Source organism: Leuresthes tenuis, unplaced genomic scaffold, assembly GCF_036924035.1.
Source record: "Leuresthes tenuis unplaced genomic scaffold, fLeuTen1.0.hap1 SCAF_16, whole genome shotgun sequence".
NCBI classification, from domain to species: Eukaryota; Metazoa; Chordata; class Actinopteri; order Atheriniformes; family Atherinopsidae; genus Leuresthes; species Leuresthes tenuis.
The window spans coordinates 3,971,262-3,999,188 of record NW_027325370.1 but is presented as its reverse complement, the minus strand read 5'-3'; the positions used below and the strand labels follow the sequence as shown (position 1 = coordinate 3,999,188).

Genomic DNA, 27,927 nt, shown 5'->3' with positions numbered 1-27,927 from the left:
AAGTCAACTACCGCTATAAACAAGCCAACAAACCAAGGCGTAAACATACTGCATGAACGAACAGGTAAAGCGGTGCTGAACCTGTTGTTATCCTTTGCAGTTGGTCATTTTTCTGGGTTTAACGTTAACTATAGCAAGAGATGTAACGTTAGCGTAACTGGAAGTAAGTCTGGAGTTATTTAACTCACAACGGCTGTTGCTTTGCGTCTTTCTTTTGCTCCTTGATATCTTCAGTGACTTGCTGCCAGGGATGGCTGCCTCCCCGGGACTTTCTAAATCCACACAGGTGGAGGCCCTGCCAAAGTTTCCACTCTTGCCTCCAATTGAGGGGACGAGGTCGCTTGGTGATTTTGAGCAAACCGTCGCAGCGATGGAGGAGATATCCGACAAGCTAAAGGCTCAGAAGAGGCTGCTCAGACAAAGGAGTAAAAAACAACAAAAGAATATCCATATGATATTGTATGGTTTTTTTTTCTCCCTCAGCTTTGGTTTTATTTTCAGTGATGGCTACCAAATCATAGGAAGGTAGGCCGTGAGGTTTCTTAAAGTCAGTGTGTTATGATTTGCCACAGGGTCTCCAGAGCAATGGAGGATTACAGAAAAAGCAGTGACAAGACATCTGTCCGCAGTCTGTCTCCAGAACCCCAGCTTCCACCTTCTGTACGGCACATGTATTTATCCATACAGGCTTTTCAAATACAAATAGCAATGCATGTCATAGCACAAACAAAATATGATGAAGATTTCTTTTTCAAACTTGCTTTGCAGATGCTCGGCGAGGAGAGGAAACGAATGGTGCGTTTATCATAAATGTGACACGTGAAGTGAGTGAACAGGAGTTTCCTCCTACACCTGCCTTGTTTTACTTTGCACCATCATTTACAGATGAACTACAACTTCTTGAAGCGCTGCGTAGAGAGTCAAACCTTCGCTCCAATCCAGCAACAGTGGTTGGACTCGGTTGTAGCTCGACTCCAACCTAATCTGAATGGGAGCCCTGAGACAAATAAGTTGTTACAGGAGCTCTGCACGGAAGTCAGAGATGACTTCCACAATGTGATCGTCAACCATACAGGTACTGCCAAATATCTGCACTGTGCTAAAGCTGCAGCAACAAATCAGACATTTCATGTTTTATTTAACAGTTAATGTAACGCGAATGAGGTGCAGGAAAATGAATAAATCAGCATTTGGTGTTCCCTTGAACAGCTTATTTGTTGTAATTTCTTCAAGCAATCGTTAGGTGTTTAGGACTCTGTGGATAATATATCTTTGTTGTTCTTGTCACTGAAGATACACGATTTGTATGTTTTGAGTAATTATTATGCTTCAAAACATGTGCCATCGATAAGAACCTTAGCATCTAACGAGTTAGAAAGCTATTTTTCTGCTTGCATAGTCCATTTACGTTACAAGTGAATCCTGTTTCACATTCTGTGTAGTGGACAAAACGTTAAAGAATCCCTATAAAGACGAACAGAGCTCAGAGGCACAGAGAGCTACCCAACCAAAGTGAGTGCACAAATGATTTATGCACTATAATCAGATCATAGTTGATCCGTTTGCCAATGCCCGTTTGTAAAATTTGTTGTGGATTACTTGCAGAATTCTTGATTTCTCCCAGCCATGGCACGCTAGCTTCATTAAAAGCCGTAGGATCATTAAAAGAAATTTGCACATTCTTCATCCTGTCATGCAAACAATTTTGGAAATTGGCTACACAACCTTTTCTCCACTGGTGCTGGCCGACCTGTCAGGGTGCAGGTAAAGAAAGACACCATGAAAACATACATGCTTAAGCTTTAGCATATGAGGGTTGGAAGTTTTCTTTAATCTTGGCTTCTTCTGGCATAGAGCTTCAGGACCTATGGACTGTAAAAGCCTTCAGACCAAAGCAGCTGTGGAGTGTAAGAGGAAAGAAGACAACATCATGAACACATGGTTTCCCCAAATCATCCATTTATTAGCAAATGACAAGATACTGAAAGAAGTTAAAGAGGAGAAACTGGATTCCTTTTACAACTGTGCATCCACCCTCATTTCCAATCAGGTAAGATTATACTCTCTGGATTTTTGATATGAAAAGTATCAGGATAAACACTTCTGTCTTTTTTTATTTGAAGTATATGTACTCTACTCAGGCTACTTAGAAAGCTGATTGTTTGAAATATGCATCCAAGGAAAATGTGACAGATTAAATTTAGCGACTGTCTTTTTAGCTGCCAGCTTACAGAAAATTTGAAGCTCTTGTTTCATTCGGTGAATGTATAGTCAGGCTTGACATCTGATCTCTAGAGATAATTCTAAGACAACGGCAGTAAGCTTATTTGGTATTTTTGTTTTTATTCTTTTTATTAAATCTGTGTGTTATTGTTCAATCTAGGTTTCTTGATTGCTCATTTAGAGTCACAGCTATATTTCTTCCTTGAATTCCTAGTTGAAAGCGCTTCTTCGGCAAAGTGTCGAAGAGTTTGTCAGTATATTTGATCCGAGCAATCATCACTGCTTGCCCATCTTCCGAATGGCTTTGACATTTGATGATGAAAAGATGGAAATTTACCCTACCCTCCAAGATCTGGAGGCTTCCGTTCTGGAGATCCCTAAAGCAATAGCAAATACACTTCAGGTAAGGTTTCTTTTGTCACTTTCTGGCTTGTTCGCATGTTAGAAATGTATGTTGAGCCAGTATTGACATCAATAACATCAATCCACAGAAAGTACAAACTGTCCAGTCGTGGTTGGCAGAAAGCTTGTCCTCATATGTGGATGCCAAGGTGGCAGATGAGATTCTTGCCCGGGCTCAGGGAACTGTAAAGGAGGCTGTGTGCAAAAATCTAGAGGAGCCTGAAAAACATTTCCAGAGCTATGGTGATGTACCTTAATTCATCATTTTCTATCATCGCTCCGCTCATATGAATTCAATCCATTGCTGATTTTTGTGGTTTATTCGGTAGTTGACAGCTATGACTGGTTAGTTAATGGAAGTGCACAGGTTCAAGTTGACACATTTATTGAAGAGGATCACTCCTTTGAGGAGTACACCAAGGTAAGAATTATGAGGATGCTTTCAGTTTCCATTTGTGAAATAATCTTGCTTCTTGATGACTGTTGATGAGTAATCTCACTGCCTCCTAAAGCAAGTGGAGGAGTTTCGTCTGCTGTCAAAGGAGATTATCAACCTCCCCTCAAAAGCTCACTTCACAATGGTCCATCTGGACTGCGAGGAGCTGAAACAAGGGCTTTCTAACAAAGCCAAAGCCTTTGCTGAAATTCTTCTGAAGGAACTAGTCGCCAGATACCGTGAACAAAATCTACTGTATGTCACCCCCTGTAGCATTCTTGGTTATTTCTCTGTGTTTGAATTTCACATCCTGAAAATATCCTTTTTTAAATATAAAGGATCTGCTCTGAATTTGAACATATAAGAGAGAAAGCTCTGGAAGTTCCAGCGAGTACTGAGGACATTGCACAGATGGTTGAATACATCGAATTTACCAAGACTAAGGGTGTTGCAGAACTCAGTGAAAAAATCAAGGTGAGTAGCCCGATGATAGGTTTTACCTGTTGTTTCTTTCACAAAATCTGTTCTAACATTTCTGAATGCCATAATATGCTCTATCAGGAGGCCTGTTCCAGACTTATGTACCTGTTGGATGTCTACATCATTGAGCCAGAAGATCTGCAGCTCAACTCAACTCTTTTTCTCTGGCCAAAAAACATCCTTCAAGCGTTTGAGCTCAACAGTGAGGTACGGTTCCTGTGTCTGCCTGGGTTATTTATAAATCGTTGCAGTAAATTGATGAATAACTGATGACTTACGTCAACTTGTGGTCACTTAAAACATTTCCAAACTGCTCTACTCCTGGTTTTATAACTGCTACATCATCTGACAAAGTTTACATTAAAGTCATTCAAAAGACAACATCTTTGCAGTGAATTTGGCTCCACTTACATGTACAATGATCTCCCACAGACTCTGACTCTGCTCCATCCCTTGTCTCCATACCTCTGTGTGTGATTTCCTGTCCAATTTTCAGTCTATTTTATCTGTTGTCCTCCACCTCTTAGCCCAGGATGTAAACAGGGCTTAGCTTATTCCTGGTCCTTCCAAAACCCGCTCTCACCTCCTTAGTCTTGTTCACGTTCAATATGAGGTTTTGAGATGACAGGACAATGAGTTGTACTGTAAGTCTGAGGTTTACAGGGTATCAGTCTCTTTTTTTTTAATGAATAATCCTATTCTGAACCATTGTTTTGCAGGTCGTAAAGAAGGCCAAGCATAATGGAGAGAATGAGCTCTCTGCAAAAAGAGAAAGATTAATGGCAACGCTGGAGAAGTTGGGATGCAGGATAGAGGAGTTTCCACATTGCTCTGAGCTGGACATGATGCAGCAGGTAGTGTTGAGCGCTGTCCTATGACCATCGAGGAAGACTTTGTTGTTTTGGGAAATGTTTGGATTTCTTTCATTCTTAGATATTTAGTGCATGTTTTTGTGTCATTAAGCTTGTTTCTAAAAGTTATTTTTCTCCTGATTATGAATCCCATAACATTGAGGCTGATATTTTGTGAAGCGGTAGTATATTAATGATAAAACTCAACCAGCCTTTTTTAATGATTACCCGGAGCAGCACACAGTAGCGTAAATTCACAAACAAGCAGAGCTTTTGATAATCATAAAATGGTAATCTACCAACAACACAGGTGGACCCTGTTTCTAATCGCTACAGCACAGGCCATGTAAGCACAAACCTGATTATCTGTTCAGTTGAAATGTTTACGATGCACTCTTTGGTTGAGATCACAAAAGACTGTTTATCAGGTCTTTATTGCCCAAGTGAAAAACTCACTCCATGTGAATCATTCCGATACTCTCCTCTTACATGTTACATGGCTCTGGCTTCAATTCTGGGACTGATTTTATTTCTGATTGGACCATTCATGCAGCTGTTATGTTATCTCCTTTTGAACAGTATGTAGCAGATGTCAGAACAGTTCAAAAAATTCTCCAGGAGGCTGAGGAAACCATTGACCTCATAAATAAGGAAGAGGCCTTCTATGATTGGGATCTATCATGTTACCCAGAAGTTGAGGTCATCAAAGAGCGCATTGAACCGTACCAGAAGCTGTTTGGATTTATTCTTAAGTGGCAGCGCACTGAGAACAGGTGATTTCAGTTAATGATATGGTATTTTAATGTTAAAATCATCCCCTGATAACCTTTCACCACCTTTGTGCGTAGATGGATGGATGGCTCCTTCCTGGATCTAGATGGGGAGAGTATGGAGGTTCAAGTTGATGAGTTTTACAGGGAAGTCTTCAAGACGCTGAAGTATTTCCAGCAGAAGCACAATAAGGCTGTACAAGAGATGGAGAAAATGTCTGGAAGGACTGGACAGCAAACTAGTAAGGAGGATCCAAGCAAGCAGGAGAGTCCCACAGTAGCTTTGTGTTCTGCTGTAATGGAGCAGATTAAACAGTTCAAGGTATTTTGTGCAAATGTTTTGAAGCGGATCGTGATTTAAGTTTTGTTGCAAGTGTTGTTTTCTCATCCTTACGCCTTTGCCAACAGGACTGTATCCCCGTAGTGTCCATCTTGTGTAATCCAGGTATCAGAGCTCGTCACTGGGACCAGATGTCACAGATAGTGGGTTATGATCTCACCCCTAACTCTGGTACAACACTGCGGAAAGTTCTCACACAAAACCTGGCTCCTTACTTGGACGAGTTTGAGTCCATCAGTGCCGCTGCTAGTAAAGTAGGAACCCCTGAAATGTTCTGTTTGTTTCTAGAGGTTGCAACTGCGTCTCTGTGTTGAATGAAGTGTGTTTTAACTATCGTTCTCCACAGGAGTTTTCCCTGGAGAAGGCCATGCAAACCATGATGCAGATGTGGGATGCTATTTCCTTCCACCATCAACCTTACAGGGAGACTGGTGTTTCCATCCTGACTTCCTTGGATGAGATTCAGACAATGTTAGATGACCAGATTGTAAAGACTCAAACAATGAGGGGCTCACCTTTCATCAAGCCATTTGAAAATGAAATCAAGGTTAGCTTCACATTTTTTAAAGCCTCTTTACATAATGAACAAATACTCGCATGAGAGTTTCGCCAGTAGGGCTTTTTGTGACTTGTTTTTTCTGTGGTCTTAGCAATGGGAGGAGCGTCTGCTGCATATCCAGGAAACCATAGATGAGTGGCTCAAGGTGCAGGCCCAGTGGCTGTACCTGGAGCCCATCTTTTCGTCTCAGGACATCATGCAGCAGATTCCAGAAGAAGGAAAGCTTTTCCAAACTGTTGACAGAAACTGGAAAGAGGTCATGAGGCACTGCGTTAAGGACTCTAAGGTAAAAATAGCTGTGTTTAAAAAAAATGAAAGAAAATGTGCGACATACAGTTATTTTTTACCTGATAATATCTAATCACAGATTCTGCCAGCAACCTCACTCCCTGGTTTGCTGGAGAAACTGCAAGATTCCAACATCCTCCTTGATATCATTATGAAGGGACTGAATGCCTATCTGGAGAAGAAACGTCTCTTTTTTCCTCGGTAAACACACAAATAGATTCTGCTGATATGGCCCAGTTCTTTAGTCATGACTCAGATTTTGATATTTGCTGCATGTCTGGCGCCAGGTTCTTCTTCTTGTCCAATGATGAAATGCTTGAGATTCTTTCTGAAACCAAGGACCCACTGCGAGTTCAGCCTCATCTGAAGAAGTGTTTTGAGGGTATTTCCAAGCTGGACTTCCTACCCAATCTAGATATACAGGCAGGGCAGACACACACACTGTTATTGTTCCATGAAGCAGTCCATGATTACCTTATATTAAGGTGCACACTGCTCTTTCTTAGGCCATGTACAGTAGTGAAGGGGAGCGTGTTGAGCTAATCCAGCTCATCTCCACATCTGAAGCCAAAGGAGCTGTGGAGAAGTGGCTGGTCCAGGTGGAGGATGTCATGCTTCGCAGTGTCAGAGAAGTAGTAGCCCGGTCCCGGCTGGTGAGCTCACTATTCCCCAGACCCTGAATGATACATGACTTTGTAATTTAACGTTATGTAGGGATCATACTATGAATTTCTTTCATACAAAGTCCCTCTTATTTGGTTGCATTGACAGGCCTATGCTGACACTGTACGGAACCAGTGGGTCAAGGAGTGGCCTGGACAGGTTGTGCTCTGCACCTCACAGATTTTTTGGACTTTGGAGGTTCATGAGGCCATCAGTGCAGGGGCTGATGTGGGTCTTTTACCATATATTTTCATTCTACTTTAGATGTGCCTTTTGATTACTAACAGCTTAATGCACCGATGTGATTTTTAGTTTTATTTGTCAAAAGGCTTAAATATATCCCAGTAAAAATAGCCACTAATACAGTTTTACAGAGCAAAACAGTGATTTTTCTCACTCTTGACAAATTAACCTGACTATTTCCTCTAGTTAGTATGACGACATAATTATATCACTCTGAGAAAGATATATATTAAGGCTTTTGTTCTGCAGGGTTTAAAGAAATACTATCAGCAACTCCAGAATCAACTAAAGGACATTGTAGAGCTGGTGAGAGGAAAACTGCCTAAACAAACACGGATTACTTTGGGAGCATTGGTCACAATCGACGTCCATGCGAGGGATGTAGTCATGGAGCTTATTGAGAAAGGTACCTAAAGGCACAGAATTATTGTATCACTAAAGCATCAGTGAGCCACAGCCACTGTATGTTTGTAATGTCTATTTTCTAACAGGTGTATCACATGAAACGGACTTCCAGTGGCTAGCCCAGCTTCGATACTACTGGAACAATGACAATGTCCGTGTTCGCATAATCAACTGTGATGTTAAGTATGCCTACGAGTATCTAGGGAACTCACCACGTCTGGTCATCACACCTCTGACTGACAGATGCTACCGAACTTTGGTAAAAAGAAAATAAAGTCACCTTAAACATGTTCAAAGTAACTTGAAATGAAATACTTGTCACTTTCCTTTACTGGAACAATTTCAAAGCTCTCCCTTTGTTTTAGATTGGAGCTTTCTACCTGAATTTGGGGGGTGCACCGGAGGGTCCAGCTGGAACTGGAAAAACTGAAACCACCAAAGATTTAGCCAAAGCACTTGCTGTACAGTGTGTGGTCTTTAACTGCTCAGATGGGCTCGATTATCTTGCCATGGGAAAAGTAACCTCCTGAATTTAAGATTCATCATTTCTAATTTAACACTATATTTATGTGTGCCAATAATCCTATTTTAATATGTATTTTGATGTGATTTTTTCATAGTTTTTCAAAGGTCTAGCTTCATCTGGAGCATGGGCATGCTTTGATGAATTCAACCGTATCGAGCTGGAGGTGCTGTCTGTGGTGGCCCAGCAGGTTCTGTGCATCCAGAGGGCCGTTGAGCAGAAGCTGGAGTACTTTGACTTTGAAGGGACCATGCTCAAACTTAATCCCAACTGCTTTGTGTCTATAACAATGAACCCTGGCTATGCAGGACGCTCAGAACTCCCAGACAACCTTAAAGTATTTTACCACAAAACATAATTAATTTGGTCTCACTTATGAATATTTATCATGCAACTTTTCAAATGTTTCAAATGACCTTCTGCTGTTAAATTAAATCAGCTTAATGTTTCATAACAGCAACAGAAATGTCCAACACTGGCAATACAAAATCTTCTTCCAGGTGTTGTTCCGAACTGTGGCCATGATGGTTCCCAACTATGCCCTCATTGCAGAGATCTCTCTGTATTCATACGGATTTCTCAATGCCAAACCACTGTCAGTGAAGATTGTGATGACCTACAGGCTTTGTTCAGAACAGCTCTCCTCTCAGTTCCATTATGATTACGGTATGAGGGCTGTCAAAGCAGTACTTGTGGCTGCAGGAAACCTCAAGCTCAAGTATCCTGACGAGAATGAGGACATTTTGGTAATTGTGCTTAAATATTAATACATTTTCCAAATATTAGTCTATGGCTTGATTTGGAACTTCATTTGTCTATTGATTATGCATATTTATGATTCTTTCACTGTTCCCCCTCATTGTAACATTCAGCTCCTGAGATCCATAAAAGATGTTAATGAGCCCAAGTTCCTCTCCCATGACATCCCTCTGTTCAACGGAATTACCAGCGATTTGTTCCCAGGCATCTCCCTCCCTGAGGCTGACTATCTGGTCAGACACGTTAAAGCCTTTAAACAATACCCTTATTGTTATTTATCTCATCATGTTTCTATAATCAGTGTGGGTTTTTTTTCTTGTCAGCTGTTCTTGGAGGCCGCAGAGGAGTGTTGTAAAAATCACAATGTACAGGCAACACAGGTCTTCCTACAAAAGATAATCCAGACATATGAGATGATGATAGTTAGGCACGGGTAGGTTGTGCTCGAGTTTCTATGTGGCCATATTTTTATATCCCGCTGATCATGTTTCCAGTTACACTCAAATAAGACGGATGTGGCTTAAAGGTAACATGAAAAACACAATATTGCGTCACTATGCTCTTTTTCAGGTTCATGCTGGTGGGAGAACCTTTCGCTGGAAAGACCAAGGTGCTGCACGTTCTAGCCGACACTTTGACTCTCATGAATGAGAAAGGCTATGGTGCGGAAGAGAGGATCATTTTCAGAACATTGAACCCAAAGTCCATTACCATGGGACAGCTCTTTGGACAGTTTGACCTGGTTTCCCATGAGGTAGAACTGTGTCTTAGATAATCTGGACTGCAGATACATTTGTGTATTTGTAGTATTAATGTAGACCTGGACTAATTTATTGCTTATCCTTTCTCTGTGTTTTTCCCTGTAATGGTTTTCGTCTTTATTAGTGGACAGATGGGATTGTGGCCAACACTTTCCGTGAATTTGCATCAGCTGAAACACCAGACCGCAAGTGGGTGGTGTTTGATGGTCCCATAGACACACTGTGGATTGAGAGCATGAATACTGTGCTGGACGACAACAAAAAGGTACATGATACTGTGTAAAAAAATTCTTTATGTTAAGGCTTCTTTGTTTCCATTTACTTTGGTACTCTTTGGTGATTTACCTTTTTTCCACAGCTGTGTCTAATGAGTGGTGAGATCATTCAGATGTCCAGTCAGATGAGTCTGATTTTTGAAGCAATGGATCTGTCACAAGCTTCTGTAAGTTCGCTGTGAGCAGTTACAAAAGTTTGAATGAAACTTTAATTGTTCAACTGGGTGCTTGATAAGATAGTGAACATCATTTGTTATGTTTATTCCATGAGAAGCAATAAGTGGAGCACATAAAGTTGTTTTGTTTGGATTATTGGAATATTTTCTCTCCCTACAGCCTGCCACAGTCAGTCGATGCGGTATGATCTACCTGGAACCGTCGCAGCTGGGCTGGAAGCCCTTGGTTATCTCCTGGATAAACACTCTTCCTGATCCTCTGCAGAGCCCAGACAACCAGTCCCTGCTGCTGGAGCTCTTCCACTGGCTGCTTCCGCCCGCCCATAGGACACTGCGCAAACACTGCAGAGTGAGTGACCCCAAGCTCACAGTCAGGGCATAAACATATGTGGGACATTTGGAAGTCTCAATTTAACTCAAATTAATAACACTATGTCATTTTCTCTTTGACAGGAAGTTGTTCCCACTAGCAACAGTAACACAGTGGTGTCCCTCTGTCGACTGTTTGAGATGCTTCTCACTGAACCTGTGAATACAGGCCCTGTTGATAAAAGTATTCGCACTTGGATCATGGTAAAAGGACTAAATCTGTTAGCATCGTGGTTAATATTCCAACCTTTGTGATACTAAATATTGGATTGGTTGTGCACCTTTGAAACAGAGTTTCTCATCTTCCTCCTAATTTAGTTGTTTTGATTTAGTGAAATCATATGACGCTCGTTTTTTCCCTCTTGCTTGCAGGCAGCTTTTGCGTTCTCCCTGGTGTGGTCTGTGGGTGGCAGCTGTGATGCAGACAGCAGAGAGAAGTTTAGTGAGTTCTTCAGAGTGACAATCTCAGGAGAATCAAAAGAATATCCAATTCCTGAAAGAGTAGGAAAGTGGGAATGCCCAGTAGATGAGAAAGGCCTGGTGTATGACTACTATTATGAGGTATTGTACAACTCCGTCAGTCAAAAGAATGTCACTTGTTTGAAATCTGTAAATCTTAATATGGTCTCCTTCACAGTTTAAAGGAAAAGGCAGATGGGTTCACTGGAATGAAGCCATTAAGAATGTGAACCTGGGAGACAAAAACACTAAAGTGCAAGAGATCATTGTTCCCACTATAGACACAGTTCGCTACACTTTCTTAATGGACCTCTGCATCACCCACGGACTGTTAGTATTCTCAAACGTTGCATTGCTGTAAAGTACATGTACAAGTGCCTTTATGGCCATTATGTTTTTTTGTATTTACGGATTGATCTTGACCCTACAACAATTATTCATGCTTTTTTATTCTTGTTTTTTTGTTCTGCTGGTCAGTCCTCCTCTGTTTGTTGGTCCCACTGGCACCGGGAAGTCAGTATATGTGAAGGAGAAACTAATGAACAACCTGGACAAAGACAGCTACCTACCCTTCTTCCTTAACTTCTCAGCTCGCACTAGTGCAAACCAGACCCAGGTCTGTATTTCGTGAAATATGGACAGAAAATATCTTTGTAGAAATGTTTGGATCACTTGGAAAACATGTTGTCACGGTATATTAAACAGAAAATAGTATGCAATGTATCTTTAACAAACAAGAAAATTCAATTATTTCTGATCATTTTCTCTGGATTTATTACATCTTCCAGAATATCATCATGTCCCGGTTAGATAAGAGAAGGAAAGGAGTGTTTGGCCCTCCGATGGGAAAAAAGTGTGTCATCTTTGTAGATGATATGAATATGCCTGCTCTGGAACAGTTTGGAGCGCAGCCTCCTGTTGAGCTTCTTCGACAGTACATGGACCATGGAAACTGGTAATCCATCTGCAATTTGAGGCCAATTTGAAAGTCAAACACCATAGATGTTATGAATAGATAAACAGGACTTTGTTCACTGCAGAATTCATCTTCTATGCTCCCCCAGGTACGACTTAAAGGACACTTCAAAGATCAGTCTTGTGGACCTCCAGCTCATTGCAGCAATGGGGCCCCCTGGTGGTGGAAGGAATGCTGTAACTTCTCGCTTCCTGAGGCATTTTAACATTTTTAGCATAAATCCCTTCAGTGATGACACCATGGTTCGCATTTTCTCAAACATTGTGGCCTTCTATCTCAAAAACAATACATTCCCACCTGAATGTTTCACTGTTGGCAACCAAATAGTGACAGCTACGATGGAAGTGAGTTTCCCTTTCACACATAGCAATATCACAAGAACTCGACAGGTTTTCTACGTATGTCTTTTATCTTCCTCTATAGGTGTATAAGAAAGCCATGGACAACTTGCTTCCAACTCCAGCCAAGTCTCACTATACTTTCAATCTTCGGGACTTCTCCCGTGTTATCCAAGGCTGCCTGCTGCTGAAGAAGGAGTCTCTGGAAAACAAACGTACTATGATACGGCTGTTTGTCCACGAGGTCTTCCGTGTTTACTACGACCGTCTTGTGGATGACAAAGACAGAACATGGCTCTACAATGTGATGAACAGTATTCTCAAAGACCACTTTAAGGAAGCTTTTGACCAGGTCTTTGATCACCTGAAACAAGGCAGTAAAGTAAGTTTACATTGTTTTTTATTGCTGGTACAGCAAGGAAGAGCTACTCTGGACCACATTTCAGATGTAAATAACATTATGATAGTTATTTTCTTTCTGCTAACATAGAAGATATTGCAAGGACATGATGAGGAAACTGTATTTATTTGTGCCATCCCTGTTCTTCTCTTTACAGCTGGTTGAGGAAGACATGCGAAATCTTCTGTTTGGGGACTACATGGACCCTGATTTGGAGGATGATGAGCGCTTGTATGCTGAGGTGCCCTCAATGAAAACCTTTGCTGAGGTGGTGGAGTCATGTCTTGAAGAATACAACCAGATGCACAAAAATCAGATGAACCTCGTCATCTTCCGGTAAACTGTTTTGGCTGCAGCTTTTAAAAACGTGAAGTTATGTCACAAAAACAAACAAGTGACTTAATCTATGTGCAGTAGGTTTATAAAACTTTGCTTTTACAGCTTTTTTTTAATAGAAAACGTTAATTGATCTTATAATCTGCAACATTCAGCTATGTCCTGGAGCACTTGTCCCGTATCAGCCGCGTGTTGAAGCAGCCGGGAGGCAATGCTCTGCTAGTCGGAGTGGGAGGCAGCGGACGCCAGTCTATCACCCGCTTGGCCACGTCGATGGCCCACATGACCATGTTCCAGCCTGAGATATCAAAGAGCTACGGCATGACAGAATGGAGAGATGACCTTAAAGTGAGCCTAGGATGACTTTTCCAGACATTTTGTAATTATTGTGCTCAGTCAGAATACTCAGTTTAATTTTCTTGAAATTGCAGATGCTGCTGAAGAATGCTGGGGTTAAAGGACAGAAGACCGTGTTCTTGATAACTGACGCTCAGATCAAAGATGAGGCTTTTCTTGAAGACGTAGACAGTGTCTTGAACACAGGAGAGGTGCCCAATCTGTTTGCTGTAGATGAGAAACAAGAGATCATGGAGGTATGCTATAATAAACTCTTACACAGCTATTTTCATTCTTGTATACCCACTCGTCTGTGTTATATCTAAAATGTTTTCTTATTTTTGTCGCTTTCTCCAGACAATACGTTCCGTTGCCCAGGCTGGCAATAAGAATTTGGAGCTCAGCCCCTTGACTCTGTTTGCCTTCTTCGTGACACGCTGTAGAGAGAACCTGCACATTGTCGTAGCCTTCAGTCCTATTGGAAATGCCTTTCGAAATCGACTTCGCCAATTTCCATGTCTTATTAACTGCTGCACCATTGACTGGTATCAGGTACTTTGTTAACATAAGAAGACATTAGTTTAGATGATATATACAGTGAAATAAATTGTATTTAACAGGCACAAATAATAAAAATGATATACTGTCTGTGTGTCAGTCAGGCAGAGTTAGTCATTGATAATATAAAATAAAAACAGAGGGCAGCATATAGTAGGTAGATCAATTAGTAGGTAATAGGTCTGTCTTAGCATTTTCTCATCACTGTTCCTATTCATGTGTCCTTTTCATGCTTGTGCCCTGACAGCCATGGCCGGAGGAAGCTCTTGAGCGAGTAGCCAACTGCTTCCTGGAGACACTGGAGATGAGTGAAAATGAGAGACAGGAGGTCGTACCCATCTGCAAAACATTCCACACCTCTGCCAAACAGCTGTCAACGAGGTATGGGTTGCTTACTTTAACTTGTTTATTCAAATGTGAAAGTCGATAAATGGTTAAGCCCTTAGTTACAGTGTTTTCATTGCAGATTCCTCACTGAGCTCGGTCGTCATAACTATGTGACTCCCACGTCCTACTTGGAGCTGATTGCAGCTTTCCGTCAACTTCTTAGTAAGAAAAGAGACGCTGTCATGAAGTCAAAACAGAGGTACACCAATGGTCTGGATAAACTAGCCTTCGCCGAATCTCAGGTAGGTGAAGAGCCATTTTTTTCTTTACTTTATGCTAAGTTTTACCATAACTTATTCTTACAATGTCTCTCTGCAGGTTGCTGAGATGAAACAGGAACTGGTGGACCTCCAACCCAAACTTGAACAGGCAAAGATAGACAACACTAAAATGATGAAGGTGAATACATGTAACAGAATATATACACATATGTCATATGGGCATTATTCCCTCTGGACATCAGATGTATGAACTCATCATTAAAAAAAAGTATAAATATGAATTTATGCAGGCACTGTGTGTGATTTTCAGGTGATTGAAGAGGAATCTGTGGTGGTGGAAGCCAAGAGTAAAGTTGTGCGTATTGATGAAGAGGCAGCATCCATAAAAGCAAGCGAGGCCCAGGCTCTGAATGATGAGTGCGAGAGTGAGTTGGCTGAAGCCATCCCTGCCCTGGAGGCTGCTCTCTCCGCCCTGAACACATTAAAGGTGAGCATCCTTTAACTGGGATGCTTTTTTTTAACGCATTTTCCTGTTCAGATCATTGTGGTTCAGGAACCAGAGTATGCGAAGCTGCGTGTTTCATTTCAGCCATCTGATGTCACCATTGTGAAGTCAATGAAAAATCCACCTTCAGGGGTGAAGCTGGTGATGGCAGCTGTATGTGTGATGAAAGATTTGAAGCCAGATAAGATAGCGGACCCGGCTGGGACTGGAAAAAAGGTTAGAGAGCATAAAATATCTTTCCAGTGATGATCAAGTAGATATCCTGACTAAAATCATATGTTCTTGAAAGTATACTCATGTTACTGTTTTTGTCATCTAGGTTTTTGACTACTGGGGTCCAAGCAAAAAGCTACTGGGTGATATGAACTTTTTACGAGATCTTAAGGAATACGACAAAGACAATATTCCTGTTAGTGTCAGACTTTTTTTCTTATTATAAAGAATACACTCGTATTTTGTCTCAATAAACTCATCTACTTCTGCTTTGCAGGTCTCTGTGATGCAAAAGATCCGTAGTGAGTATATGACTAATCCTGACTTTGATCCCAGCATAGTGGCTAAAGCCTCCTCTGCTGCAGAGGGCCTGTGCAAGTGGATCAAGGCAATGGAGGTTTATGACCGGGTGGCCAAGGTGCTGTGTTTATGGATCCTCACAAATTTCCCAGATGATAGTATCCAGATGCATGTTCCCACTTATTTCTTAATCTCAAAAAGTCTCTTGGTCTTAGGTTGTTGCTCCCAAGAAGGCTAAACTTGCAGAGGCCAAGAGGTCCCTGGAAGAGACCAAGGCCCTGCTTGACCAGAAGAGAGCTGAGTTAAAGGAAGTGGAGGACCGCTTGGCTGCTCTTCAGAAAACTTTTGAGGAGAAGACAGAGGAGAAGGCCCAACTGGAGTTCCAGGTGGATTTGTGCGCAAGGAAGCTGGAGAGGGCTGAAAAGCTCATTGGTGGTCTGGGTGGAGAGAAGACCAGGTGATGAATACTCAGTTGTTGGCTATTCACTGGTCTAAAAATAGCTGATTGAATTAAAATCTTTCCTTAGATGGTCAAAAGCAGCCGATGACCTGCAGAACACGTATGACAACTTGACTGGAGACGTTCTCATCTCTGCTGGTGTCATCGCTTACCTGGGGGCTTTCACGGCTGGCTTCCGGCAGAGCTGCACTCAGTTATGGACTAAACTCTGCCAAGTAATTGTCGACTTCTTATCCCTTTTGTAGTCACTTTCCATTTGTAGCTGCTTCTTACCTGACGTTTCTCCCTGTTAAATATCTCCAGTCTAAGAAGATCCCGTCATCAGATGACTTCTCTCTCAGTAAAACCCTGGGAGATCCCATTAAAATCAGGGCTTGGAACATCGCAGGCCTTCCCAGTGACTCTTTCTCAATCGACAATGGTGTCATTGTCAGTAATTCACGTAGATGGTGAGTCTGTATTTCTGAAGCTGACCAGTGAAAATGTTTCCATTTCACTTTAACATTTATAGAAAATGTTCATTTTCAGCTTAAATCATAACAAAACATCCGTCCTACTCAGTCATTTGTGTTTTTGTTCTTCCAGGCCATTGATGATTGATCCTCAGGGTCAAGCCAACAAGTGGGTGAAAAATTCAGAGAAGGACAACAACTTGAGTGTAATAAAGTTAACAGACGGGGACTACATGAGAACTTTGGAAAACTGTATTCAATTTGGAACACCTTTGCTATTGGAAAATGTTGGAGAAGAGTTGGATCCTTCTCTGGAACCTCTGCTGCTCAAACAAACCTTCAAACAGGGTACTTGAATATGAGATGGTTACCAAAGACTCATCTGGGATTTGAAATGAATAACTATATATTCTCACTGAACAAACTCTTTGTTTTTTTTCCTAGGTGGTGTGGATTGCATCAGGCTTGGCGAGAGCGTGATTGAATACTCCGTTGATTTCCGTTTCTACATCACCACCAAGCTAAGGAACCCACACTACCTTCCTGAACTTGCCACCAAAGTGTCCCTGCTCAATTTTATGATCACTCCAGAAGGATTGGAGGACCAGCTGCTAGGAATTGCAGTTGCAAAGGAGAGGTAACATAAAATGGCCTCTTTGACGTTCCACTGAAACATGTGAAATTCAGGTTTTTTTTTGTTTTTCCCACTGCCATTTTGTGTCTGCTATATGTTTTCCACAGGCCAGAACTGGAAGAGGAGAGAAATGCATTAATCCTGCAGTCAGCCGACAACAAGAGGCAGCTAAAGGAAATTGAAGACAAGATCCTGGAAACTTTACAGTCCTCTGAGGGAAATATCCTGGAGGACGAGAGTGCTATTCAGATTTTAGACTCGGCAAAGATCGTGTCCAACGAGATTACCAAGAAACAACAGGTGTGAACAATACATTCAATTCACAACACAACTGTGAGTTTGATGAGTTTGTTTCAGTAATCTGACCTGCTGTTTACTTCTTTCAAAGATTGCAGAGAAGACCGAGATCAAGATAGCTGAGTCTAGAGAGGGTTACAGAGCTGTTGCCAAGCACTCATCCATCCTGTTCTTTACTATCGCTGATCTGACCAACATAGACCCAATGTACCAGTACTCTCTCAGTTGGTTTGTCAACCTCTACATTAACTCAATACAAGACAGGTAAGGGATGCACATGAGCTATTCTGCAGCGAGTAAATGCATCAAAACAATCTCTCCCAGCACTATAGGAAATATTGCTTTCCATATTTTGCTAAACATTTTCACACAGAAAATGAAATTCCTTTCCCTTAAAATGACTACATGATTTAGAGGAGATTTGTTTTAATCTTTTAAATCTAAATATTTTCAGAAAAGCAAATTTAGTCAGTAAACTACACAGAAAATGATGCATTATTGCACCACAATATACTGAAATATTATTATTGTCTAATGAACATATTTACAGTGGGTTTAACTACTGTCTAGTGGAATCATAGCTGGACATTTGGTTTGAGTGTTAGTGGTCATCTGAAATTCCCTATATTTTATCAATTAGTAACAAGTCCAAGGTTCTGGAGAGGAGGCTTCAATTCCTTATTGATCACTTCACCTATAACCTGTACTGCAACGTCTGTCGTTCTCTCTTTGAGAAGGACAAACTCCTCTTCTCCTTCATTCTCTGCTGCAATCTGCTCCTGTAAGTGTTATAGCTGCAAGCTATCTAAGCATTTATCCACATGATATGTAATATATGGATTCTCACATGTATATTTCATCATCTATTGATATATCTTCTCAGAGCAAGGAAGGAGATTGAATTCTCAGAATTCATGTTCTTGCTGACTGGGGGAGTGGGCCTGCAGAACACCATTGCAAACCCAGACTCCAGCTGGCTTCAGGACAAGAGCTGGGATGAGATCTGCAGAGCCAGTGAACTACCTGGCTTACAAGGAATAAAGTAAACAGCAATGAACTTCTATTACTTGTTTTTATTCACTCCACCTTCCTGTTTGAATAGAATTATGTTTTACTTCACAGAGAAGCTGTCATGTCAAGTCCAGGAGACTTCAAGCCTATTTATGACAGCAAAGAGCCAAGTAATGTTGCTCTGCCTGCGCCATGGTGTGAGAAGCTCAATGACCTGCAGAAGATGATCATCGTTCGCTGTCTCAGGTCTGATAAAATTGTGCCAGCTGTGAATAAATATGTGACCAGCCATCTGGGGAAGAAATTTGTCCAGCCGCCTCCCTTTGACTTGAGTAAGAGCTACCTGGATTCCAACTCCACCATCCCACTCGTGTTTGTGCTTTCACCAGGAGCTGATCCCATGGCCAGTAAGTCTTTCAGCACCGATGAGTGATTGGCAAAAAAAGCCATATAATGCTTCCCCTGAAAGTTCTTATTGTCTCTCCACAGGCTTGCTAAAATTTGCCACTGACAAGAAAATGGGTGGCGCTAAGTTCCAATCTATTTCTCTGGGTCAGGGCCAGGGGCCCATAGCTGCTAAAATGATTTCCACAGCCATGCAGGATGGGTCGTGGGTGTGTTTGCAGAACTGTCACCTGGCTGTTTCGTGGATGTCCATCCTAGAGAAAATCTGTGAGGAATTCAGTTTTGCAACATGCCACCAAGACTTCCGCCTCTGGCTAACAAGTTACCCTTCACCCAAGGTAAGACATTGGGCACTGACTTGAACATAGAAGCATACATGAACTAGTTAGAGTAGTTAGATAGAGCTTTCATTGGATTATAGTCCATGTAGTGTGGAATTTTACAACATTTACATCATCTTACATCTTTATAATCAGTTTCCAGTGACCATCCTGCAGAATGGTGTGAAAATGACAAATGAGCCTCCAACAGGACTCCGCCTCAACCTCCTACAGTCTTACTTGTCAGATCCTGTTTCTGACCCTAACTTCTTCAAAAACTGTCCCGATAAGGAGCTGGTGAGTTTGGCTCACATGTATCAATCAGACTGGTTTGTCATATGGAGGACAGTCCCTGAAATTCTCTCTTGGATTTCTTCACTAGGTTTGGGAGAAGCTCCTTTATGGGCTGTGCTTCTTCCACGCTCTTGTACAGGAAAGGAAAAAGTTTGGTCCTCTAGGCTGGAATATTCCTTACGGCTTCAACGAGTCTGACCTTCGTATCAGCATCAGACAACTCCAGGTATTTAGTCAGTCGTGTCAGTGAGACACGGGTGTGAAGTTTCTACTTTCGTGAAATCTAAAATTATCTTTATTTTTTTCCTCTTTAGCTTTTTGTAAATGAATATGACGAGGTGCCCTTGGAAGCCATAACATATCTGACTGGAGAGTGTAATTATGGTGGCCGTGTGACAGATGACTGGGATAGGCGGCTCCTGATGACTATCTTGGCTGATTTCTACAACACGGACATCATTGAGACATTTCACTACCCTTTTTCACCTAGTGGTGAATACTATGCACCGTCCAAATGTAGCTACGAAGACTACATTCTGTTTATCAAGGTACAAACCCTTGAAGAGGATAGATATGTTTGTTTTTTTCTACATGTACTGACTTCCTGTGAGTAAAAATACCTCGGCTGTGTTCTAGAATCTTCCATTGAGCCAGAATCCAGAGGCGTTTGGGATGCATGAAAACGTGGACATTTCTAAAGATTTGCAACAGACGAAACTGCTGTTTGATTCGCTGCTACTCATTCAGGGTGGAGGAGCTAAGGGCGGGGCCAGTTCTGGGAGTGACAACGCCCTGTATGACATTACAAATGACATCCTTACAAAGGTACATACTAATTAAAGCTCCCCTTCATCCAGTCTTTCTTCTGTTAGTGGCTGTAACGGTGATGCCAGTCGGCTTAATAATCTTTATGTGGTCTGTGGTCTACACTGGAGTGTCTCAACAACTGATAAATGGCTCACCAAGACACTCGAGTTCGCATACTTATGTCATTGAGTGGATGAATTGTTATAATATTTAAGATCCTGTCTTTTTGTCTTCTAGTGCTTACAGCTGGTCAAAATTGATCTTGCCCATTACTTTGGTTTATGACTAAATAAATCGTGTCGTGATCTGTGAAAGCAAAGAAAGCACATCGTTGTTCCAAATGAACCAGTAGAATAAAAAAGGATTTTTAAAGAATGAAATAGAGTTAAACAGTGTTCTTCAGTGGAAGGACTGGTATACACTCGATAAGTTGATGGGGTCAATATAATGGCTTCTGTGCAATGAAAGGCCAGATATTTGACTCTTAATTTGGAAGAAAGTTTCACAGGCAACTATAACTGTAAAGTACATAATAAATGGTCTCCACAGCCTCAGAAAGTCCTCCAAATAGAGTGTATGTCCATGTTCAGAAACAACAATCAGTCAGATCTGACTCAGACTGAATGGGTGCGGCTTTGGAAGTTTCCGGGACAATAGAAGCCATCAATTCGCTATGAGTGTGGAAGGCAATTACAGAGCATTTGCATCTCCACTTCGGGCTGTGAAATGCGTGGGTTCCAGTGGCAAACCAAATGTGGTTAGCAGTAGACATGGTTGTTGCTGTGTGGACTATGGAAAACAGCAGGGATCAGTGGCAAAGACCAGAATATCTGCAGATGTGATGTCACATTTATGATCAGACTCAGCCTTACAACTAACAGCATGCAAAAGTCATGACATTCCCCTCAGCATCAGATGGAATTTGTGCTTCGCGTTGATTAGTAAATGTTAGCTTTAAACAATTTGAGTGCCTAATTTCAGCACTTTTGCAGTGTTGAGCATCTTGTTAAGCATGGTGCTAAATTAGCCCCTCAAAAAAAGTATTTCTTTCTGTGTGCAGTTCCTCGTTAATCTGTAGCCACGACTTTGTGTATTTATAACTTGCCAAATCACTTATTTCCCCAGATTCCAGCCAATTTTGACACGGAAGCGGCTCTCTTGAAGTTTCCCGTGCTGTATGAAGAGAGCATGAACACGGTTCTCGTCCAAGAGATGGAGCGCTACAACACGTACGAGCTAACAGATCAGTGACAAACCTTAGGCTTCGATCACCAATCACTCACCAATTTTAAAAGCTGTTTTTGCTCCCCCAGGTTGTGTAGTACGATTCGTGTGAGTCTACAGAACCTGTTGAAAGCTATTAAAGGTTTGGTGGTGATGGATTCAGAACTGGAGGCAGTTGCAGGCAGTCTGATCGTGGGAAAGGTCCCAGAGAAATGGGCCAAGCGCTCTTACCCAAGCCTCAAGCCCCTGGGCAGTTACATATCCGACTTTCTTACAAGGCTAAAGTTTTTACAGGTTAGTCTAAGATAAATGTCATTTTGGCAAGCAGCATACCATCGGTTTTACACAACATGCATGTTGAGACTTTCGCTCCACTTGTATTTTCACTTTTGCTTTGTGTGCTCATAGGATTGGTTTGACACCACAAAGCCCAGCGTGTTCTGGCTGTCCGGCTTCTTCTTCACACAGGCTTTCCTAACTGGGGCTATGCAGAACTACGCCAGGAAATACCATGTCCCCATTGATGTGTTAGGCTTTAATTTTGAGGTCTGAAAACACTTTATAGTCCTTCTGTCTACACATTCAAAAATGCTCTCGTAGCCCAAAGAGTGTACCGATTTACAGTTTTGTTTTATCCTTCAGGTTCTTCCTATTGACAAGTCAAAAACAGCACCTGAAGATGGCGTTTACACTCACGGATTGTTTCTTGATGGAGCCCGATGGGACAAAGAAAGGTAGATGTAATGACGAGGTTGTTCTCACAGTAAGATAGTGAGCCAACTCTAAACTTAAAAGCAGAAATGCTGATCTGCAGGTGGCATTGTTGGCACCTGAAAACAGTGCCACCATCGATGGATGACACCATCACCCACACCTACACGAAGCTCATGAGCAAACTGAAGAGTGTGGTGTTTCCAGTGCTCGTGTTTTGCTATTTATATCATCCTGATGTGGCTTGGAGAGCACATCTCAATAGTTAGTTAAAAGCAGGGCTGCACTTTCGGTCTAAAAGCTGCCTTTGAAAACATAGAAAGTAGGCTACATTTATTCAAGTGTTTGAGGCACTTAGCTTTCTATCTGATGCTGTTTTATACCTCACTGCATTTCCACAGGAAACGTTTAGAAGAGTTTTTACTCCTGTACGTGTAATGTTGTGACACTGATGCATTTACTTTTTCCACCGTTAGTGAAACACAGGCAGGCATGATGAGATTTTATTTGTTTCTCTATCCTCAGTGGAGTTCTGGCTGAGCAGCACCTCAAAGTCCTGTTTGACTCGATGCCCATCATCTGGATAAAACCTAGTAAGGGTTATCTTTCTGTACATGCAGCCGCTGCTCCTATCGAGTCAGTGAATATTTTATGACTCTTATGCTTTGAAGTGTCTCTTTCATCAAAAATTACTCTCTCCATTTTCCTTTTTTTTTCTCTTTACAGCTGAAAAGAAGAACATCGACGACCCTCAGAAACTCTATGTTTGCCCCCTCTATAAGACCAGCGAGAGGAAGGGCACCCTCTCTACCACTGGCCACTCCACCAATTTTGTAATTTCCATGATGTTGCCCACCAGCAGGAGCCCGCAGCACTGGATCAAGCGCGGTGTGGCCATGCTGTGCCAGCTGGACGACTGAGACCCATTAAACTCGCTGCTCCAGGCTCCAGCACTTTAAATGGCAAAATTAAACATGTCTGTATTTGACCAGTTATTGAGTTTGTCTATGAGTAGAATATGGAATGATGTATGGTACCATTATTATGTCTTTGTCTGATGCCTACTACAACATGAAGTGACACGGTTTTATTGAATTATAAATGAATAAATGGATATATACTAACATATACAAGTAAAAAGCAGCCTTTTGGATACACTGACATTTGAATCCATGATAAAAACATGAAGAGTACAGACGAGTGTTTTTAATAAATCTAACATCTCACTTTGTCCCTATACACAACTTGCATGATTATTAATCAACTGGATCTACTGTACATGGTGATAATCCTATTGTGCAACATATTTAAACAGCACGGCACAGCAAACTTCTTACTTTTTGTGTCACACGTCAGGTGCAGTGTTTCCTCTCCAGGCGTGGAGGCAAGTATTTCTGTAAAAGGTAAAGTAGCCACTAAATTAACTTATTTTTAAAATTGGAACCAGTAGCACCGTCGCCTCACAGCAGGAGGGTTTCAGGTTCGATTCCCGGCTGAGTTTGCATGTTCTCCCCGTGTATGTGTGGGTTCTCTGCAAAAACGTGCATGTTAGGTTCGTTGGTGATGCAAAATTGTCGCTAGTGTGAGTGTGAGAGCCCAGCCCCCGGGGAGCAGGAGCCAGTGTATTTCTAGTGCGGGTCCCAAGCCCGGATAAATGGTGAGGGTTGCGTCAGGAAGGGCATCCGGCGTTAAACGTGCCAAATCCACGATGCGAGATCGACTCGCTGTGGCGACCCCTGGCAAAGGGAGAGGCCGAAAGAAGAAGATTTACTGTAAATGTGAACCAATGAATCTTCTGACAGTATTCATGCTACCAAGCGAGTTTTACTAGAAACACTGAATTATGCAGAAAGTCACCTTTCAGTGTGAATGCGCTTTAACTTTCCTTTCCGCAGTTGCTTTTGTCCCCTTTATTGCTCCATTTGTCACTATTTTGTCACATTTTTTTTAAACATGGAGCAACAATGGGGTGAATAATGAAAAAATGTAACATATTTCAAACATAATTTTTATGCCAAGTAGAAGTTTGATAATGCAGGACATCATCCATATATAATCAAGCGTAGTGTTCGCATTACTTTCAGGTAAATGTTAATAAATGTTCTGTGCACAATACTATCGGTCACAAACTGTATGATAGGTGTTCCCAAAGTGCTCCAACTGTGTGTGTATGAGCTGGTGTTAGTTACAGTGTTTAGTGGGTCAAAGCTAGGTGCTGGTTGTGAAGACCCCGTGATCTGATATTTATAGTAGAGGAACTATGAATAACTGCAGTGTGTGTGTGCTGAGGAGCCCACTGGCTACACCGGTGTGAAAACTGCCCAGGGACTACAGCCATTTTACTAAAGGTAAACCCTTTGCAATGAAGAAATTTATAATCAGGCAAACAATTCCTTACAGATTTTACTATTAAATGCTGTGTTGTTCAACTTCTTGTTGCCTTTGTTAGTTTTTCTGACATTTCTACCGCTACCTTTAAAGATTAACGTGTATGGAAATGCCCACAGTTGCCATTTGTGTGGTATAAATCTTCATGCTTTATCTCTGATCATGCTGAGAGAGAGATATCGTTAATTCTCCACTGAGCATGCAGAGAGTATGCTTAAAAAGTTAAGAGGCTGGGGGCAAAAACCCAGCCTAGGAATAGTTTTATTCAATATCCTGAAGGCATTTTGAAGCCAAAGACATATGGACTGTCACTGCTCCTGATTAACTGTGCAGCAGCGGGAATGTAAGTTCTCAGGTCCCAGATTTAATGGTCTTGTTTGCCTTACGGATGTTTCTCCTCATAGCAACTCCCTCTACACAGACCTTTTTTGGACTAACAGATGAGCACGCAAACCGAAGACGAGTTCGATCGGTCGGAGGACGACTTGGATGAAGATGAGGCAACGCAATATATAATTGAACAAAGTCTGATTCAATATAGAAAACTTAAAGGACTGAACCCAAGGTTATTAAAACCTATCAAGCTCGTGTTAACATACATCTTTCCGTTCTTTGTTTATGTTTTGTTCGTTGAATTCTTATTCTGTACGATTACTTGCCTTCTAGAGATCTGAAACCCAGTGAAGACCCTGATGAGATTTTCAAAGCAATCAAGGAGGGTAAGGTGTCCTTTTTTACTTCTCCAGGCTGATACAGAGAGCTGTGAAAAGGGTCAGAAGTCCTGTTATAAAATCCTGTTTTCATATTTAGGTGATGAGGCAGCACTGAACCGACTAGCTATGCAACCTGAGACTCTGTCCAGGGTTGATGAACGAGGATGGATCCCCCTGCATGAAGCTGCAGCTCAGGAGAAAAAGGGAATACTAGAGATAATCTTTTCAGGTAAAAACAAGATGACAATGTGTCACTGTAAAGAGTCCTCGTTTTTATTCTTGATAGATGACCCATGCCTGGGTGTTTGGGTTGCAGCATCACCCCCAGGAGCAGCTCAATGTCGCACTCTGAAAGGTGAGACGCCTCTGTTTCTAGCTGTGGTCCACGGACTGAGAGAGAACGCTACATTCCTGCTACAGAATGGTTGTAGCCCAGATGTCCAGAATGATGAGCAGGATTCTCCGTTAGTGGCAGGTAGCTAAAATACATTTCATTTCACAAATATATCAAAATCATTGACTGTATGTACTTATTTAACTCTTCTCTTTTCTCACCTGCTCCTCATCTAAAAGCTATTCTGAATGACCAGTATGACTTGGCCACACTTTTGCTTCGTTACAATGCCAATATAGACCAAGCAGGGCCTCTAAACCGGACAGCTGTGCACGAGTCTGCCTTTTTAGGTTTGGAGAACTTTGTGTACCTGCTGTTAGAGTCAGGCGCCAACCCAAATGCACTTGACATTAAAAAGAAAACTCCTCTGGCTCTGGCTGCACAGAATGGACATCTGAATGTGGTGGATATTTTGTTACAGAAAGGTAAATAAGTCTGTTTCCACCGACTGAAACACACACATTTACACAGACAAGATGTGTCATCATCTATGTCCAGAATATTTATGTTACTTTAATCCAACTAGAGATACGTATGTTAGTGCTAATAGTGTCTGATTTATTTTGTAGGAGCCCATGTGTGGTCTGAATCAGATTCAGGAACCATTTTGTTTGAAGCAGCAGCATCAGGAAACCCCGACATCATCTCCTTGCTGCTGGACTACGGCGCAGATCCCAACCTACCTCTTTACAGCGGGCACCTGCCGATTCACCGCGTGGCGTACCATGGACACAGATTGTGAGGAACATCCAAGTACAATTTTTAAACAGAATTTCAACTAATAACATGTTCTCACATCAAGTCTCTTCTGACAGGGGGCTGGAAGTCCTCATCCCAGTGACCAAGCTGCATGCTGTGAAGGAAAGTGGGATGAGTCCTCTCCATTCTGCAGCAGCTGGGGGACATGCCCATTGTGTGGAGATTCTACTCAAGGCTGGCTACGATCCAAACTTCATGCTGCACCCCAAAGTGCGCAGCAGCTATGATGATGAGCGCAGGTCTGTCCTCTTTTTCGCCGTCTCCAACAATGACCTCCAGTGTACCCGCTTGCTGTTAGAGGCTGGAGCAATGGTGAACCAGGATCCTATAAACTGCTTGCAAGTGGCTCTGAGACAGGGCAACTACGAACTTATTAACACCTTGCTGAAATACGGGGCAAATGTCAACTACTACTCCCGTGTCAACACCACTCACTTCCCCTCAGCGCTACAGTATGCCTTGAAAGACGAGGTTATGCTAAGAATGATTCTGAACCATGGCTATGATGTTAAACGCTGCTTTGACTGTCCATATGGGGACAATTCCCATGACTACGCTCCTTGGACGACCTCAGTCATCAAAGACATGGTGGTGAGGCAAGCTGGCAAAAAAAACAATTAGTTATTACGACTGGTTTCTCTTTGACTGTCCCGTGTCTTTCTTTGTCCCGCTCTAGTTCTGTGAGGTGATAACCGTGTCATGGCTGAGCCACTTATCTGCCCAGGTGGTGCTCATCATGCTGGACTACACTGACCACGTCTCCTTCTGCCCCAAACTTAAGGACACCTTGCAGGAGCAGACACAGTGGCCGGAAATCTGCCACATTCAAAGTAAGCATCATTAGTTCTATTTGAACGTGTCAGAGTAGTGGTAAACTTTATGTGCACTCACTGACTTGTGTGACTGACAGGAAACGCGCGGAGCCTGAAGCACCTGTGTCGGCTGCGGATAAGGGAGCATCTCAGTCTTCTGCGCTTGAGAGCCCCAGTTTTTATCAACTTCCTTCCTCTTCCTCCCAGTCTGAAAGATTACCTTCGCTTCAAGGAATTTGATGTTTACAGCAGAGGCAGCGTGGTTAACCCCTCGTGAAAACGCAGTGAAAGAAGTCACAGATATTGCTGTTATAGGAGGACAAATGTGCCTCTGATAAGCTCCCATTAGCCTTCCGCCTCTGTCATGTATTTTGAAAATATTTTATGTTCTTTGTCTGGCTGTGTTGTTTGCATAAAAACCAGTATGTAGGCTACTTCTGACATGTTGTAAAATAGATCAGCTTACAAGCCCTCTTACGTCACATACTTTTAAAGGGACTTTAGAAACTGCCCTGGGGGAAACCTATTGCTGTTTTATGTTTTTCTAACTGGAAAAGAAACTTGTTGGATTTAGTTGTTATGGTCCTTTCTACCTCTTGCATCCTTTTATGTGAAACCTTTATATGAAATGTGTTCCATGCTGCCATCTTGGCCTAGACTCCCTGGAAGAGGAACCTTCCTGGCTGAATAAAGG

At 42.0% G+C, this 27,927-nt stretch overlaps 2 protein-coding genes across 2 annotated transcripts; both read left to right on the top strand.

Moving 5' to 3' along the window:
• Nucleotides 1-250: 250 nt before the first annotated feature.
• Nucleotides 251-23,284, top strand: dnah12 (dynein, axonemal, heavy chain 12). Its single transcript, XM_072366696.1, has 73 exons — nt 251-459; nt 573-660; nt 769-795; nt 886-1,075; nt 1,443-1,512; nt 1,606-1,764; nt 1,855-2,050; nt 2,438-2,626; nt 2,715-2,868; nt 2,955-3,046; nt 3,138-3,316; nt 3,400-3,535; nt 3,623-3,748; nt 4,261-4,395; nt 4,972-5,165; nt 5,241-5,484; nt 5,571-5,756; nt 5,849-6,049; nt 6,153-6,347; nt 6,429-6,550; nt 6,637-6,772; nt 6,856-7,002; nt 7,121-7,240; nt 7,505-7,661; nt 7,747-7,919; nt 8,026-8,178; nt 8,281-8,520; nt 8,684-8,929; nt 9,056-9,175; nt 9,266-9,375; nt 9,513-9,696; nt 9,828-9,968; nt 10,062-10,145; nt 10,315-10,503; nt 10,608-10,727; nt 10,896-11,084; nt 11,161-11,312; nt 11,460-11,598; nt 11,771-11,937; nt 12,047-12,302; nt 12,382-12,678; nt 12,854-13,032; nt 13,188-13,380; nt 13,464-13,625; nt 13,726-13,920; nt 14,174-14,307; nt 14,393-14,555; nt 14,632-14,712; nt 14,845-15,021; nt 15,124-15,255; nt 15,359-15,448; nt 15,530-15,670; nt 15,768-16,009; nt 16,080-16,227; nt 16,316-16,461; nt 16,598-16,812; nt 16,909-17,101; nt 17,206-17,398; nt 17,487-17,659; nt 18,036-18,176; nt 18,279-18,437; nt 18,518-18,813; nt 18,896-19,149; nt 19,288-19,428; nt 19,514-19,651; nt 19,740-19,973; nt 20,062-20,250; nt 21,358-21,461; nt 21,546-21,750; nt 21,865-22,002; nt 22,099-22,190; nt 22,693-22,760; nt 22,894-23,284. Exons 1-73 carry the CDS (start codon nt 251-253, stop codon nt 23,085-23,087), a joined length of 11,922 nt encoding a protein of 3,973 aa, XP_072222797.1. The 3' UTR covers nt 23,088-23,284.
• A 1,690-nt stretch (nt 23,285-24,974) lies between these two features.
• asb14b (ankyrin repeat and SOCS box containing 14b) lies at nt 24,975-27,591 on the top strand. The gene is made up of 9 exons (XM_072367144.1): nt 24,975-25,120; nt 25,222-25,274; nt 25,366-25,497; nt 25,585-25,743; nt 25,842-26,087; nt 26,232-26,400; nt 26,478-27,012; nt 27,098-27,251; nt 27,332-27,591. Exons 1-9 carry the CDS (start codon nt 24,996-24,998, stop codon nt 27,508-27,510), a joined length of 1,752 nt encoding a protein of 583 aa, XP_072223245.1. The 5' UTR covers nt 24,975-24,995; the 3' UTR covers nt 27,511-27,591.
• Nucleotides 27,592-27,927: the final 336 nt, after the last annotated feature.